General features: G+C 47.1%; 2 protein-coding genes across 3 annotated transcripts in view; both read right to left on the reverse strand.

The window, feature by feature from the left end:
* The window catches only part of atp1a2a (ATPase Na+/K+ transporting subunit alpha 2a), a 31,192-nt gene extending 30,620 nt beyond the window's left edge, over positions 1-572 (reverse strand). Inside the window, exon 1 of the mRNA XM_029524519.1 lies at positions 486-572. Within this exon, the coding sequence (XP_029380379.1) occupies positions 486-497 (12 nt within the window). The 5' untranslated portion in view covers positions 498-572. The remainder of the gene's footprint in view (positions 1-485) is intronic.
* A 4,469-nt stretch (positions 573-5,041) lies between these two features.
* Positions 5,042-16,111, reverse strand: mpz (myelin protein zero). Of its 2 annotated transcripts, none has more exons than XM_029525653.1 (6): positions 15,890-16,111; positions 14,399-14,565; positions 12,265-12,478; positions 11,332-11,461; positions 10,822-10,864; positions 5,042-6,708 (listed from the first exon to the last, which is right to left on the reverse strand). In XM_029525653.1, the coding sequence occupies exons 1-6, from the start codon at positions 15,933-15,935 to the stop codon at positions 6,622-6,624; spliced, it is 687 nt and encodes a 228-aa protein (XP_029381513.1). In that variant the 5' UTR covers positions 15,936-16,111; the 3' UTR covers positions 5,042-6,621. The 2 variants fall into 2 exon arrangements, with proteins under 2 accessions (XP_029381513.1, XP_029381514.1); XM_029525654.1 differs by having other exon boundaries at positions 5,042-7,049.
* Between the last annotated feature and the right edge of the window lie 306 nt (positions 16,112-16,417).

Consider the following 16,417-nt stretch of genomic DNA (forward strand, 5'->3'; position numbering starts at 1 on the left):
AAGAGGGAGCGCCGAGCCGGTGGAGTGCCTGAAATGTGTCTGGCATAGCAATTTCCCTCTCACTGTTTGCGAGGGCGATTACCAGGCTGTCCTCTCATAAAGGTAAATGGAACCGGCCTGATGGTGGGAATAAAAACAAAATTACGTAATTACACAAATAAACAACAAGCCGGGGACAAAACTTATTGAAGAGAAAAGCCATCATCCTGAGATGTTACTGTCTTAAAGAACAACAACAACACAAAAACAAAGAACAAATCAGCACTCTGACGCTCAGAGACACGAGGCCTGCAGGCACATTTAGATAACGCAGTAGTTTTCCATGATGCGTGTCCACACCAAATGTTCTAACTGTACAGAAGCTACAGCGGGAAGGCAGAGTCACGTGGCCCCCCCGGTTAAGGCAGGAAGGAACAGGGTTAGGATAGTAAAAAGAAAAAGTGGAGAAGAGTTGATTCTGCTTTTATCAAAGAAGTCAGACTTACCCCTCTGCCCATTCTGGACGTCCAGGAGTCGGCAGGTTACAATGTGAAGGACGGCACTCGGGGGCCCGCCACAGCTGACATCCCCCACCCCCACCAGGGGAAGACACTGGTGGCTTTTTTTGGGTATTGACCAACCCCCCCCCTCCCCTGTTAGGGTAACCTGAGCCCCCAACCCCTTCCCTCCCCCTGCCCCTTCACATTCAACACTCAGGAGGCTTCAATGTTTGGACCTGCACCTGCCCCCCCCCCACAAACACACACACACACACACACAAACACACCTGCGATAACAACAGCCCATCAATCACTGCTGTCAACACAACAAATGAAACTCTGCACTCTACATAACATACAGTATTTATAACAAAGCTGTTAACGAAGCGGAGTGTTCAGCCGTTTGCTTTCTGAGGTCCGTTCTGCTAAAAGGTCCTCTGATAAATTGTTCAATCATTTATTAATTGATCCTCAAAGATGAAACGGTTTAATCTTTTTCCTCTGCTTGAATTCAAAGTGATTTATGGACGACGACGACGCGTTGCAATTAGCTTACAGTCCAGCATATTTGGAGCATACGGCAGGTCACCACCGGCGGCCCACACAACAGATGCAGCCAACGATCTTGTGTCAGATAAGAACCAAATGTCTTCTCAACAGTTGCCAGTTACTTTTACAGTGGAGTCTGTGCCTGAGTGCTGCAAAGCCTATAACACTTCAGAGTATCAGCCTCTGCGGTGCCTTTCAGGGTTTCTACCTAGTAAAGGGAGTTTAAGAGAGTTTGACACACACACACACACACATAAAAGATGAAGCGTCTTGTTTAGGTATCTAATTTCATAGACATTAATTTGGAGGTTTAAATTTTGGCTGCAGAGTAAAAAAAAAAAAATAAAAAAATCAAATAAATGACACGGTTCAGTGTAAACCTCAGTGGAGCAGGAGGAAGCAGAAATAGAAAGCAGATATTATTTGGCTAAAAGTCTTGTTTCTAACCTCAATGGAGATTAACTTCCGAACACTGAAATAACACAATTTCCCCACTTACAAAGAAAAAGGAAAAAGGTGTAATTCAAAAGGAAGCTATAGAATACAACCTTAGAAAATTCAATACACTGAAGTGTAGCTCACTGTGGCTGATGAAGCTAACCCGAACAAACTCGGTGTGGTTGTGTTTGCAGACATGACTGAAACACTTGTGCGACACAAAAATCATAAGGAAACTAAATCTTTCAATCCTCAACCTTCTTCACAACCTAAAAAAAAAAAAAAACTGAGGAAAAAGCAGCATCTGTCCGTTGGCTGCCGTTCATCATCATATATTTACTTATTCGTAGCGAAGAGACGAAGAGGAAAGGTCTGAAAGAAACACGTCAAAAACATTAGCTGCTGATTTGAAAGAATCTGCTCCACGAGAAAGCTGCCACTCACGGCGCTTTAAATCTGAATCTGATGCCTCATCCACATCATGACGGAGCGCTGATGGGAAACATTCCCAATTTTTACAACCTGAAGTTCACATCGGAGGACGACTGGCAGCTGTCAGTCCGCATGTGTTGGGTTTTACATTCCTGCTGTCTTCACAAACACTAACAAAGCGAAACAGAGGTGCACAAATCCTGGCAACCGGGCCCGTTCATTTGTTTTCCTTCAATAATTGACTTTGCCTGGAACAGATTTCAGCTCATAATTAAAACTCAGATGTTGAAACTGGTTCACAAGTGGCAATTAAAGTAACTGATATGGCATTACAATGTCATAAATGCAGCATTGCACCAACTGCAGATGATATTAGCTTAGCATAAAAGACTGGAAGCAGATGGAAAATACCTTTTCACACCTTGAAACCTTATTGATTGCCACTTAACTGTTTTCTTTGTTTGTTTTTAATTAATCGACCTAAAGAAATGTGAAATGAACATGCAAGCCACAAGAGTCACAGCACTCTGTGTCCCGATGCTGCCAGGTATAATCTTCAACTTAAATGAAATATCCACAAGTCGAGTCTTTCAGTTGCTGCAGCTGAACAGAGTGTGTGTCTTAATAAGTAGTCTGAAAAGGTCACGTATGCTCACCGAACCACAGCTGCATTTTAAGTCAGAAAAATTAGCCCTCTCTGAAAATTACACTTCATTTTCTCACCCTTAAAAAAAAAAACAAAACAAAACAAAAACAAAAAAGTGAGAAGGTCATTAATATAAAGTGAGCATTTATTTTCAGTTCATCAGTATTAACTTTTGGTAGTTAGGTGGCAAAAAATGGAGTTTGGGAGTTGGTTCAGCAGAGGAGCTTCAAAGCTCAACTCCAAAAATGATTTCCTTTTGTGCTTAAGAGAAAAAACACCTGGTGGTCATTGTTCAACGCCTCAGGTCTGCAGATTATATCAGAAAGAGCGTTTTTGTTGTGTATGCAAATGTCCTCTGAGAGCTAATAAGGCCGGAGCTATTCTGTAATATCTCATTTTGGAACGAATTTCTTCTTTTGAAATGTTCATGAAAGTATGTCATTGAAAAGACGTGACAGATTTGCTCAATGGTCGGGACTTGGAAGAGAAAGAAAGGAGGCTGCAGACACTTTCAGCTGGGTTTACTTTGTCTCCTGTTGATAACAGTGGCGTGTGGGGCTTTAATTTTTATTTACGTTCTCTTTACAACATATTATACAGAGCCATTGAACGTTGTTAGTGCTCTGGAGTTATCACAAGCATTAAAAATAAATGTAAAAAATATGTAAGAAGCTCCAGTCATTTCAAATGAAGGTGTTATTGTGCGGCTACGACTAATACAGTTCATAATACATACAAACAAAACATTTTTAAAAAGGCATTTTTTAACGCTGTCTTATGTCAGGTGTCTGTGTGGCTTTGCTGAAAAAGAAGAAAACATTCAAACTAATCCATCCGACTGGATGTTAAACAGCGACTAGTGAAACAGATCTCCAGTTATAAAGACGGGGGTTTTAGCACCTCCATTCCTGTTATGAATTTTAAAGGAACGTTCAAGTCTACAACTGTCCACCCTGCACATCTCGCACGCAGATCGCAATCCATCTTTGGCTCAGGGTTGGGGAAGGAGCACCTTTAAAAGAAAGCTCAGGGGGAAGAGCTGTAGTGATGAATATGGATTTTTGGCTTTGGCTTAACGCGCCAGATAAGTCTCCTCCTCTGAAGCTTTCTCCCACAGCAAGTACAGTCCCCCCCCTGCCTCCTTGTTGTTTTTTTTTTTTTTTTTGTTTGTTTGGTTTTTTTTTTTTTCCCCCAGCCACATTTTGCCAAATCCGAAGTCACCCGAACCTTCATCCCACCCCTCGCCACTGCAGGACAACCTCGATTTCCCTTCGCCTCGGAGTAAGACGCAGCCACACAGTACCATCCATAACACGCACGGTCAGAAATATAATCCCATAAAATACAGTTACATTTCATCACATGTTCTCCACACATGTAGACGATGTCTCATAAACATTATTTGCTTTACTTAGGGTAGTTTTTTTTTTTTCTCTGTTTTTGCTTGATATCAAATCTCTTTATTTAACACTCTGTAACTAGACACACATATACATAAAAACGCACGTCGTATTTGCGACCAGAGATGAGCGAGCTGGATTATAAGTTTCTGTCTTCGGTGACAACTAAAGGCCGATTTCTGCCCACGTGTTTCCTTCCTTTGCCGGTTGGACGGCAGAGCAGAGTGTGTTTTGGCATTCGAACCAGCAGAAATAAGACAGTAAAGGCGGGGCGGTGGAAGGAGGGCTGAGAGGAGGGACGTGCCTTTGCAGGGAGGGGGAGTTTGGGGGGTTGTGGGCATTTTGAAGGGCAAGAGAGAGGGCGTTCGTCAATCACTGGACAAAACGAAAGGGAGAGAGAGACGTCCATCACCGAGTTGGAAGAAGAGGAGGAGGAGGAAGAGGAAGGACAGCGGAGAGGAAAGAGGAGCTGAGCATTGAGCTGTAGGCCTGGCAGTCAGATAAGGAGAGGCTTAAAGAGTGGAGTGGATTGTGTCTAGGCCTTTTCTGTGGGGGAATAATGCACTGCACAGACGACAGGAAGAAGAAGAAGAGATAAAGAAAGCCAAAGACGTGAGGACAGAGAGAATGAAACACGGGTTGGTAGAAGGAGACCAATCCCAAGACGAAGAGTGAATAAGAGAAGAGCGAAGGCAGCAGAGGAGGCCTGGGGGGTGTTAAAGGAGGGGGGGGGGGTGTGCAGAGAGAGATATCTGGTTACCAGCACACGATAAAATAATTAGCCCTGGGCTGACGAAGAGAAGCGCGCCGGAAGATTAACCGGACCGAAAATAACCGAGAGCACAGAAGCTGCACCTTCTTCCTGGGAAGCCCTTTTGTCAGAGTCCTGAGAGCGTCCGCCAGCCCTCTGAGGGGTGGGGGAGGCCGTGACGTCATCCCCGGTTCGTCAGTCACCGGCCGTGGACTCAACAGCTGACAGCCTCGTGGCCTTGGGCACAAACAGCGCCGCAGGCTCCCCCTACTGCCTGCCCTGCTTCCTTTCTCTCTCTCCCTACACCCCCCCCCCACCTCTGCCCCAATCGCCCCCCTCCCTCCCCTGTCGGCTGAAAAATGTGCAGCTGTTACAGTAAGCCTGTGCGCTCTCATAGCGCCAGAAATAGCCCCTTTAGCCGGGGCAGGGACATGGCGACAACCTCCATTAGCTCAAATGTGAGAGGATTGAAACACCCCGAGCTGGAGGGCTTGAACCTCTATCTACGCTGGCTGAGAGCGGGAATCATATTTCTCTCCCACTATCACTCTCCTCTCCCTCTCTGTCTCTCCTTTTCTCTATCTGAAGTCCAGAGTGCACTCGCAGCTCCACTCGGAGTGTGTGATTGAGTCGTAAACATTAAGGGGGGGAGATTCAGGGGACTCTAAACACACGGGGATGTCTTTCAGGTTCCTCTTAAGGAAGTTATGTGCATAGTTAGGCCTTAAACAGTTTTACAGTTTGTCCAATGAGCGCATACGGGGTCTCCGATGAGGCGTTGTAAAAATTATTTGACACAGTTGCCGCTGCTATAGCAGGACTGTTCTTACAGCCAGTGCTGTCTTGAGAGAGTAGAGATAATGGGAAATAATGGGGGTTGCATCAGGCTGGGCAGAAAAGGAGGGAGCAGACTAGAGGAGTGGAGGCAGTCATGGAGAAGTCAGACCTTTATCTATAGGAGAGAGAAGAGAAGAGGAGAGGAGAGGAGAGGAAAGGAAAGGAGAGAGGGAAGGGAAGTGAGAGAGAAGGAGAAACAGGATAGAGCAGTTAGCATATAAATCACTTCTGTAATTTGCATTAACAAGAAAGAAAGACAGAAAAATTCACAGTGAAAGAGGAAGACACGGGATGGGAGAGGATAGAGAGTGAAGATGGGAGGGGAAGGGGGAGAAAAGTTGGAGTTTGACACGTTGCCTTCGAGAAAAAGCAAATTGGCTTGTCCCTGCGGCTGAGGATTGGTGATGCGTATCGGACACACTTAGAGAGAGCTTTTTCTTTTTTGGCAGAGGATAGGATCACTATAAAAGAAACCAGAAAGGCAAAAGCCGGAGAAGAAGCGGCTTTTTCAAGATATTGTTATCAAACCCAGCCGTCTAAGGGTCTTGCTTCAAATGGCATATCTCATGACCTGACAAAAGCACTCGGGGTGCCGGCTGGTGTAAGAGATTATCACGACATCGTGGCCTGTACGGCCGCGTCGACAGTCATCAGCCTGTGACAGGAGCAGATATGATTTGACTCATTTATTCAGGCGCTCAGGTTGGCATTGTGGTGGGTGTAAAGTAGCTCTTCTGCAGTTTCCTTTAAATGTCCCACTCTCCTATCCTCAAAAGCTGCCCCCCCCCCTCCCCTGATGGTGTATTATTTAAAGGTGAGCTGGTTGGCGAGGTGGGATAGAAGGCCAAGCCCTTTGGACTTCCCTGTCCCTCTCGCAATGCCAGACCCCTCCTCCCCATTTTTGCGGGTCAGCTCCAGTTCAATGGTCATCAGCACCCGGCCCGGGCCCTCCTCCCCACCTCCTCCCCCCACCCTCTCTGTCTTTCTGACTATGGTTCGCTGCTGCTGATTGGGCTGGGACTTGGCCACCGCCTGGCGCACTGGCTGGAGCAGCCAGCTGGCGAGCGCGCCCCAGCCCTTCCCCGTATCCTATTTCTTATCCTTGCGTGACTCCTGCTTCTTCTTTTCCGAGGCGGCCGCCTTCACCTTGGAGGGGTCAGCGGGAGGCACGGGGCCCTGTGGGGGAGGAGGGAGAGGGGGTCGGGGGGAGAACAGGGGAGGAGAGTCACTTCAGGAGGAAAGGAGCGCGAGGGAGATAGAAAGAGAGAGAGAGTGGGTGAGGGAGTAAGGAAGGAAGGAAGGACCTGGGGGGCGGAGATGGGGTGCATTAGATGTGAGAGGATGAGAGATGGGGTTAGCAGGATGGGTGGAGCTGTGTGAAGAGGAAAGAAAAACACATTTAGGAGGAGGAGGAGGAGAGAAACAGACATTTGGAGGGAGACAGAGAGGGGTGAGGAGGTAGAGACACAGTCCTTTTAGGGGAGGGGGTAGCAAGTGAGAGGGGGCGGTGTCCAGAGCTGTAAGGGGGTGACAAAACAGGTAACCATGCGTTAGGATGGGACACAGTGGCAGGCCGGCTCCAAACACCTGTGACAACTGCGTGACAATTGATCAATAACACACACTCAATCCCAAATACACCCACTCACTCACACAAACAAACACACACACACAACCTGTATACCAGACTGGGTTTTTAATTGGGATTTGACTGATGCTGGTTTGAATGATAAATATCTGAAAATGAGATTGAAAACAGCTCTTTAGACATTTTCAGTGACTATGTTGCATTTAGAACGTGCAGTTGTTTAAAATAGCCGTTTCATGTACAGCACACGTGCCATCCATAACCCAATTTGAACTGCTCGAATTCAGCTGCTTTAAGGAGAATAATTAATTCAATCTGAAACTTCCAGATGATTTTCAGGCTTGTCTGCGTTAGAAAAAGAAAACATCAGCTTCAAATATTCATCCAATTAGCACTTACAGTGCACATCCACTCACTCCCACTCATTCTGGATATTGTCTAAAAACATCTTGAAGAAGGAATCTATGAAAGGAAGTGAAGGAACGAAGGAGGAACAGGGAAGAAGAGTCAACACAAATCAGAAGGGGCAGAGAGGAGTCAGGTGAAGACACCAACACACATCAACAGCTGTGTTCCAGCGCGTTAACCTGCAAGTCGACCTTCTGAAACGTATCATAAGTGCATTAAATTCTTTGAGGGAATTAAATGAACCTTCATTTTAACGTTAAGGCTTTAACCACACTGTGGATTATTTAAAAAAAACAAAAACAACAACAAGCACTTCCACAGGCCGTTCCACCGCTGCGAAGTGTTACCAAGGACAGACGGGGTGAATGGAAAGCACGCTGGATCTAAAGCTTTGGAGTCGGAAATCATTCTGCTCTTATACGTCAGGTTAGTCGACGGTGAAAAGCACACCAGGGGCTGCTCCTTCATCGCTTAAGCTCCCACTAATAATACCCCACTGATTGCATTAGAAAATTTATCATCTTTAATTATGCGCTGTGCAAAAGCAGCACACACTCTGATAAGGCGTAGGTTACAGCCAGCATCCGGCTCCACGGGGGCTGCTGCACCGGTCCATCCGGTGTCATTACCTTCAATCACACTTACATTCTCTCATATATCATGGTATTGTTTACCATTAAGCATGCAGGGCTAGGCTCTGTTTGTGCTGCAAAGATTTTCAGAGCTCCCACGCTAATGATACTCCAGCCTGCTTCGGCAGAATGCAGAAACCAGCCTTGTTACGGGAGCTCCGCACACTTCAAAGGAAATGTGGGCACAGTGGCAAAATAGGAGGGTGGTGGGGAGGTAGATAGGCAGGTAAGTGGCTGCGGCCCCGGCTGCATACTAAAGAGAGACGCTGACAGCTGAGGAGGGGGAGATTGAGAGGCAGATGAAGGGTGAGGGGTAGTGATTTTCTGTCCAGAACCAGAGCTGATCAAAACACAGACGACCTGAGGAGGGAGAAGGAGAGAAACTGGGAAGACAGTGAGGAGATGGTGGCGGCGGCGGCGGCGGCGGCGAAGAGTGAATCAGCAGAGCGAGAGAGGGAATAAGAGGGGAGGAAGAGAGAGGGAATTACAGACAGACAGATGCTTCATGGTCAGTGAGGAAGTCAAAGGAAAGAAGAGAAACGGAGGATGGGGGGAGGAGGGGGAGGGAGAAACAGGGGACCGGATGAAAGGAATGTGAATGAGAGATCGAAGGAGGGGGTGAAATGAAGTGAACTGGGGGGCCAATTGGTGGATGGAGAGAGGAATGGGTGCGGTGGGGCTGTGCATGCGTGTGAGAGCTCAGATCGATACCAAGTGCACTCAATTATCATTCCAGTACAGTGTGTGTGTGTGTGTGTGTGTGTGTGTCTGCAGGGGTAAACTCTCTCCCACCACTCCACCTAATGGGGAGTAGCAAACACCACAGGGCTTCTTTGTCTCTCTGTCTCACTCACTCGCTCGCTCACTCCCTCACCAGCAGCCTTTTGGAGATTTGCAGTGCAAGCCAAGCAAACAGAAAATTAACAAAGATGGCGGGGCTGATAGAAAATTGTGTTGTGTCAGCAGAGGCCCTTAACAAGGGCTGTTTTATCAAACAACCACTTATGAGCACACCGTGAAATCCCACGAGCCCCTCTGTGTCTGCGGTACAGCTGCAAGAGAGGGATCAGCTCCGAGGAGGAAATGAATGAATAAAAATGAAAAATAAGTCTGGGTCTGAGCTCAGATGGAATAGCTGCTTCAGTGTATTTCTCCTCCAAACCGAGACTTTCAGGAGAGTAACTGTAAACGACAACGTTGTCAAATATTTCAGTGTCCTTTTGGCGGCAAGTTATTTATTCATATATGCACTGTCACCCGCTGCAGGCACTTGAGAGCAACTGACTGCAACTCAAGAGTAACCTGACAATCAAACGACACTAGAAAGGGAAGAAAAAGAAAGAGGGAGGAAAAGGAGCCCCGGGGAGATGAGAGCCGAGCACCTTCGTTTGAGGTAGGAGGACGGGTTGGCCCCTCGCCAGTGTCGCCCCCTAGGTATGAGCCACGAAGGCACTCCGAGTCACCGCCGCTTCATTTTTACCTTCCACCTGTGGCTAAATGACTCACTGTCACACTGAGACCTTTGATCTCTTAGTGTGCTTCTCATTTGAAAGCTTTTTTTTTTTTTTTTTTGGGGGGGGGATTTTTTTTTTTTTTTCAACCAAAATCCCTTGACTTTCCTTTTTTTTTTTTTACCCCTTTTCTCCCCATCATCAGCATGCAAGACGTACAGTCAATTACAATACACCCCTGGAACCATCCAGCCCCCACATTACCACTGAGTAATCAAACAGAACTTGCCCTGGTGCACACAAAAAAAAAAAAAATACAAGCCACCAAAGTGTCTGATTAATCCACCACTTGAGGCTATCACACTCCTCTGAGGAATGGAAGGGGGGAAGAAAAAAATACCCAAAATCCTCAGCGTGCAGCAGCGTAAAAACCCCTGATAACAGCGCTGTCCATAATAGGCCCAGTGATTTTCATTTGACTCCCAGTGAGTGAAATCAGTGGCTCCTGTCCTTTTCCCCACAGCGAGCAAATCACAGTCCCATTCAGTACAGCAATAGCATTAGGGCCGTGACCCGGCCTCGGCCATTTCACAGTCGATGGTTGGATTTTTGCCCAACGGCTGTTTACTAGCACCGTGCTCCTGCCCCCCCCACCCCCCACCCCCCGGTCCCCTCAATAAGGCAGCCGAAGGAGGAGTGAGGGCCACAAGAGGGAGAAATCGAGGGGAGGGACACCTTGAACGCTCAGAAGGCTCTAGCATTTTAACAGCTTGAACATTGTTATTAGCATTTTCCAGGCGACATTTTGAATGACACGTTATTTTGCAGTTGATAAGGTGCTAAAATGCTAAAGTGTGTGGACACATTGGCGCCGTTCGAGCTGGCAATGAGGAGAGGGGGGTGTGATTGCGAGACCGTCTCGTTCTGCACTGTCACGTTAGATGTGCACCATTGTGTGGCTGCTCGCCGAATGAATAGATGAATATTTCTTCTGACACCACATTTCCTGCGCCTAACAAATGTTCAAACACCGAAGGCTACTGTAATATCTCCAAAAGGACGTCATTTCACCGCGTGGGGCCTGAGCGTGACAGCAAAACGAAGCTGTTGCATTTGGTGTTGAGTGAATGGTGTGTGAGGAAAAGGAAGTGGAGGAGGAGGAGGAAGAGGAAGAAGAGGAGGGGACGTGGAAGGACTGAAGGAAACTTGCCTGTCTCTGCTGTGATCCCTCTTTCTTTTTCTTGCCATGTTTGCTGGAGGGGACAAAAGAAAGACAATGTCAGAATGTCGAATCTATCTCTCCCTCCAGTGGTCAGAGGGCAGCACTGCCTGGCAGTCATCATAAAGAGCGCATCAGCTTAATCTACTGGCCCCCGTGTCAAACACAGCCCCCCCCTCCGCCATCGGCGTTCCATGTGCTATGATCTAAGTTTGGAAAGGTAGGAGCGAGATGATGGATCCATCATCTTCATGATCATCCCCGCCTTGGGTTCACCACTTTCCATCTTCTTGCTGTACCGCTGCCCTCCCATCGCTCCGTGTCCAGCTGACTAATCACAAACCTAAACCGTGCACATCTAACCAAATCAAGTGGTGGCACCGCAGCTACGCCAGCTTGGCCACGCAGGTGTCAGTGCCAGGGATGGGCTCTGGCTTCAGCTCCAGTCCCTGGCACAGACACGACTGGCAGAGCGCCGCTGGCCGCAGGCCGGGCACTGACCTGACGCTGAGGCTGAAGACGCGGCGCGCCACCAGGAACCTCATCAGGTAGTAGATGACCACGATGAGCACCAGCAGACCCAGCACCACCCCGATGATGGCCCCCGTGATCACGCCAGCCTGGATGGGCACTGTGGAGAGAGCAGAGGAAAAGGAGGGGGGGGGGTGGCGTCAGGAGGCAGGAACAACACTGAGAAATCAGAGATGAAACGGGGGAAGAGAGGTAAAGCAAGTGACAGGCAGTGCTCCGGGGAAAAAAGAAGGCACAAGGAAAGGAACAGTAAAGGGACAAGAGAAGAAAAGAAGTTGTCATAAGGAAAGAGGAAATGGATGGCAGAAGAGGCGGGGGGGGGGTGAAACTGAGGGAAAAGAGAATGAGAGATAAAAGGAGAATAAAAAAGGAAAGCAAAGGTAAAATAAAGGTTGAATGAAAGTTGAGGGATTCAAGCAGCCGGAGAGAAGGTGGAACAAATGTGAGAGTGGAGCTCGGCAAACGGAGGGAGGAAGGTGGCAAATGATGGAGAAGGGAGAAACGTGAAGATGGGGTGGAGGAAAGAAATGAAGAGGGAGGCAGTGATAGGGATCTCAAATAGAAAAAGAGATAACGTTGTAATTGATTTAATTTAATGGAAGTGCGAGGAATCCTAAACGAGGCGGCGCGCCGACGGCTGGTCTGAACACAGCGCTCGCTTTAGTCTGATGCGCAGCACAAATTGAGATTAATTTTGGAGTTGGGGATGATTATAACAACAACTGAGAACAATCGGCTTCTGAGAAAAAACATTCACCAAAATACGCCATATGGGCTCAGTGGAAAGCTAATGAGCAGGCACAGAAGTAAGACAATGCCAGCATTACACTTAACATGCTGGGGAATTGGATTTTACTGAGAACCCGCCCACCTGCCAGCCATCCCTCCCCCTTCCTGTTTCACCTTTCTCAAAGACCAGCAGGCGAACGCTGGAGGGCCGGCCCACTATGTCAGGGGGGTTCTTGGCGTCGCAGGTGAAGGTGCCGTTGTCGCTGAACTCCAGGTTCTTGATCAGGATGGAGCCGTCGCGGCGAGCTGGGTTCCCCACGAACTCCACCCGGTCCCTGAACGGGCCCTTGTTGTCCACGTATGGAGCACCGCCAGTGTAGTGGAAGATCTGTAGGGGACATCGTGTTGTTTACATGTGTGGCGTCACCATAGTAACGCATATTTACTGACTGATTCACTTAAAAAGACAAAAACCTGGGTGCTGAATCTCAGAACACCCAATTAAGTGAATTTAATTGATGATTGGATGATGATTCGTTAGCATCCATTTGGAGTTAGCATTCTCTCTTTTCACTCTTTTTTGTTCTACACCAACTCCTTAAGGAGCCTCTTGATTTTAGCTGCTTTACAGATCCGCCGTCTGCCATTAGTCTGTCTCTATTTGCGTCTCGTGGTGTCGTACAGTCATTCATTCTCTCAGGAGCCAAAACAACATGATGTGAGCGCAGATTGGAAAATAAAAAATGAGCTGAAAGACGGCGAGACTCTCAAATTTCCCGGTATCATTTCAGCATAACCAAAAAGCCTCCTCTGTCATCGCAAATTAAATCCAAAAGTCAAACCATTGATTTTCTTTTTTTTTTTTTTTTTTAAATTGAAATTCTAATTGATTTGATTTGAAGTGATGAGCCACACTCCCCAAAGTCAAGGTCAAATTTGATCGAAATTGTTCCTGAACCTGCAAGACGCACAAAATTGAATCCCACACAACCTCTCTCATGATACGAACATGTCTGAAATCACATGCGACATTTCCAAAGGACAAATGCAGCACGAAAACAGACAGACATATGAAACTGTAAATCTGTCCAGGCGGGTGAAGAAATGAACGACAGAAGATAAGTGAAGGGGTGGGGGGGGGGCGATCTAGTTTCAAAGTGAGTGCACTGGGGGAGACAGATGAAGGCGAAGGAGGTGAGGGGAGGGGATAATGTGAGAAGAGGGGAGGGACAAAGAAGGCAGGGCTGGAGAGAGGAAGATTAAGGGAGGTGGGCAGAGGGAGGCACAGTGAGGATGGGGAGATAGAGAGATTAGAGAGATGGCAGGACGATAAGGGCAGGGAGAGTGAAATTAAAGAGCAGGAGGCAGGTGAGGCAGCCGGAGGAGCCAGAAAGATTAGGAGGGAAAGTTTCTGTGCTGCTGCAGATTGCAGAAACTGAACATTGTTTAAGTGTGTGACGGCAGGTGAGACCGAGCTCTTCTACGTCTGCGTCCTGTTAGCTTAGAGCTTTTTTCAGATGGGCCAGGTTTTAAATTCTCCTGCTGCTGAAGCCGAAGATCAATGAAGTTTGGACCAAAAGGCCACGTGACGCGATGTCAGGACGCAGTTGTGTGTTCCTGTCTTTGTTCCTGGCAGAGACAGAGATGGCAGAAACACACACACACACACAAAAAAGTGTTTTGGCAGCTAACAAAGCCATTGTTGGCAGGGCTACGTTTCTGTCGCTGTAAAGGATGTTGTTGTGTTGTCTTCTAAAATATTTATGCGCGGCTTCTTGAATGTGTAAAAAGATCAGCCTCAAGTTGGGAGTACGCAAAGAAAAAAAAACAAAAAAAACAAAAACAAAACAAAACCCCAAAACAACATTATTCAAGCAGAGGAAGGGAAGGATGCTTGTCTGCTGTGGCTCCAGTTAAGGAGTCATGCTAAATATTTGGCTCTGCAGCTGCTAAATGCTGCCCTGTGTTCATCGGCTCGTCATTAACTCCCCCCGCTTGCCGTTGGCTGCTGAGCAGGTAGTGTGCAGCAGCTTTTTATCAGAGCTGTTGTCATACAAACAGCTGCTTGATGTGGCTGAAGACAACGCAAATGAGGCTCTAGCAACGAAACAATGAGCTGAAAGGTACTAAAAGCTATTGTAACGCACGTGAATGATTCATTTGGACTTTTTGTTGAAAATTTACTGGTTTCTTTACGAGTTGTGCCAACCAGGAGAGAGCAAACTCAAGCGTGCCCTGGCTAGATGTTAGTTTTGATATCTGGGCCTTTAATACCGTGCAGTTTTGTGTACTGTTGTGTGTATATTACAGAAATGCTGTCCCGGGAGCCGTCGGGCCTGTATGTCCAGGAGAAGGTGACGTCCTCTGAGGTCCAGCGCCAGGAGAAGAACGAACAGGACAGCCGGATGTCGGAGCCGACCAGGGCGTGGCGCTCCCAGCCGGTGTAGATCACTATGGCCTGGGACTGTTGCGGCACTGAGACACACAAAAACCACAATCATGAATTTAAACCTGCAAACAAAAAGCGGCCCTTTTCTCAATTTATCCTGGTTGTGTCAAGAACATGCAGAAAAATACAGAACCGCTCATCCTTGTTTTGTTAAACTTTGGTGTGAAAACACATAACGACTCCGCAAATCACCACATTTCTCAATATTGCTTCAATCATTGCAGACACAAAGCAGCTCGTGCATTTCCATTCATTAGCTTTCTCCTTCAAATCTATAAAACAAATCCCAAATACTTAGACCTGCACCCAGATACACAAGTTAAACTGCACATTAGCTGTGTCAGACCAACCATTGATCCGTAGCTGCACCCAGAAAATGTTCAGTTTGATACCGGAACATCGGTGCTCGTCTCGAAAAGTCAAAGGGGAACATCATTTTCTTCATTAAAATTGATTATGTTGGCTTAATCATGTGGCCTGTTTACGCTTAAATAATATTTAATGATTGATGTTAATTTGGTTTTGGCTGCAAAAAATCAATATTTTCCTTCCTTGGAAAATGCACTCAGCATCTCAAACAACCTGCGAGAAGCCCCCAGGAGCCGCACACACCTGCTGCTCTAAATTCACACACAATAGCGTTTTTGTGTAGTTCAGTTCAGACTCTGAACACATCGCTGTGAGTTGCGATGTTCTCAGATAAACTAACACTCATGTCCTAAGTGTTCATGAGCCTTTTTTTTCTCCTCTCCTAACACCCTGATAGTAAAGTTCACAGCTTTTCTGCAGGTGTCCTTGAGCGATTGGTGCTAGCGCAGCCAGCCCGGGCAAAACTTGTCAATGAAATCACACTTGACACTTTTAATTAAAATTCTCAAAAAAAAAAGTAAATATCTAACAGGGGGGAGGGGGAAGGAGAAGATACTGCATCTGCTTGAGAGGAAAACCTTCTGCCAACTTTCACTCTAAAAGGCGCAACATCATCGGTGGGGAAACTTTGAAAGATTAGAGACACCTGCTTTAGAAAAGCAGCACAGATGGACAGATAAGCAGCAGACCTGAATAGGTGCTCTATCTGCAGGGGCCCCAATGGCGATTTTGGATTCAATTAAAATAGCACAGACCAAATTGAGTGGCGTTAGTTTAGTGTAGAGGGGGCAAAGTAACATCATCTTAATGAATTTTCTGAAAAGTATTGGAGGGGAAGAAAGAAAAAGCCTCATTTCCTCAGCATCGTTTAACCTTTAGCCTCCAGAGTCAGTTTCAATTCAGTGTGGGATTCATCAAAATGAGATTAAAGTTAAAATACAAGTTTTTTTTTTGTTGTTGTTGCTGTTTATTTTTCTTTACCTATTCCCAGGAGGACGACCGACGCCAGCGCCAAAAACGTCAGCATGGTTTCAGGCTTCTATGGAGCTCCCAAAAGACCGAAGCGATGCCGCAGAGTTGACAGGAGCCGAGTTGAGGACGAGTCCCGCTCTGAAAGGGAGCGAGTGGAAGGAGGACAAAAGAAAGGAAGAGAGAGAAGGAGAGCAGAGGGGTGAAGGATGCCAGGCCAGAGGGCTTCAAAACAGGACAACAACAGATAACCCACTGTCCCCTGGTTTATACCCAACCACACCCCTCTCCCAGGCCCGGCCCGGCCCATTCCTCTCCTCCCCACCCACCTCCCGTCCCCACCTCCACCCTGCCACTTCTCTCCATTTCATCCCTCATTAAAACAAATTACACACATTATCTGTTTGAAGTGGAGGGGGCAACAAAGCAACCGCAGACATGAGGCACCTGCGTTTTACAGAAGAATTCATCGGGTAAACAAAGGGAAAACAGGGAGGGGGGGGCGGCGCTGTCAACTCTAAGCCCCGATGAATGTAATGT

This window comes from Echeneis naucrates, chromosome 17 (assembly GCF_900963305.1).
Source record: "Echeneis naucrates chromosome 17, fEcheNa1.1, whole genome shotgun sequence".
In the NCBI taxonomy this organism is placed as follows: domain Eukaryota; kingdom Metazoa; phylum Chordata; class Actinopteri; order Carangiformes; family Echeneidae; genus Echeneis; species Echeneis naucrates.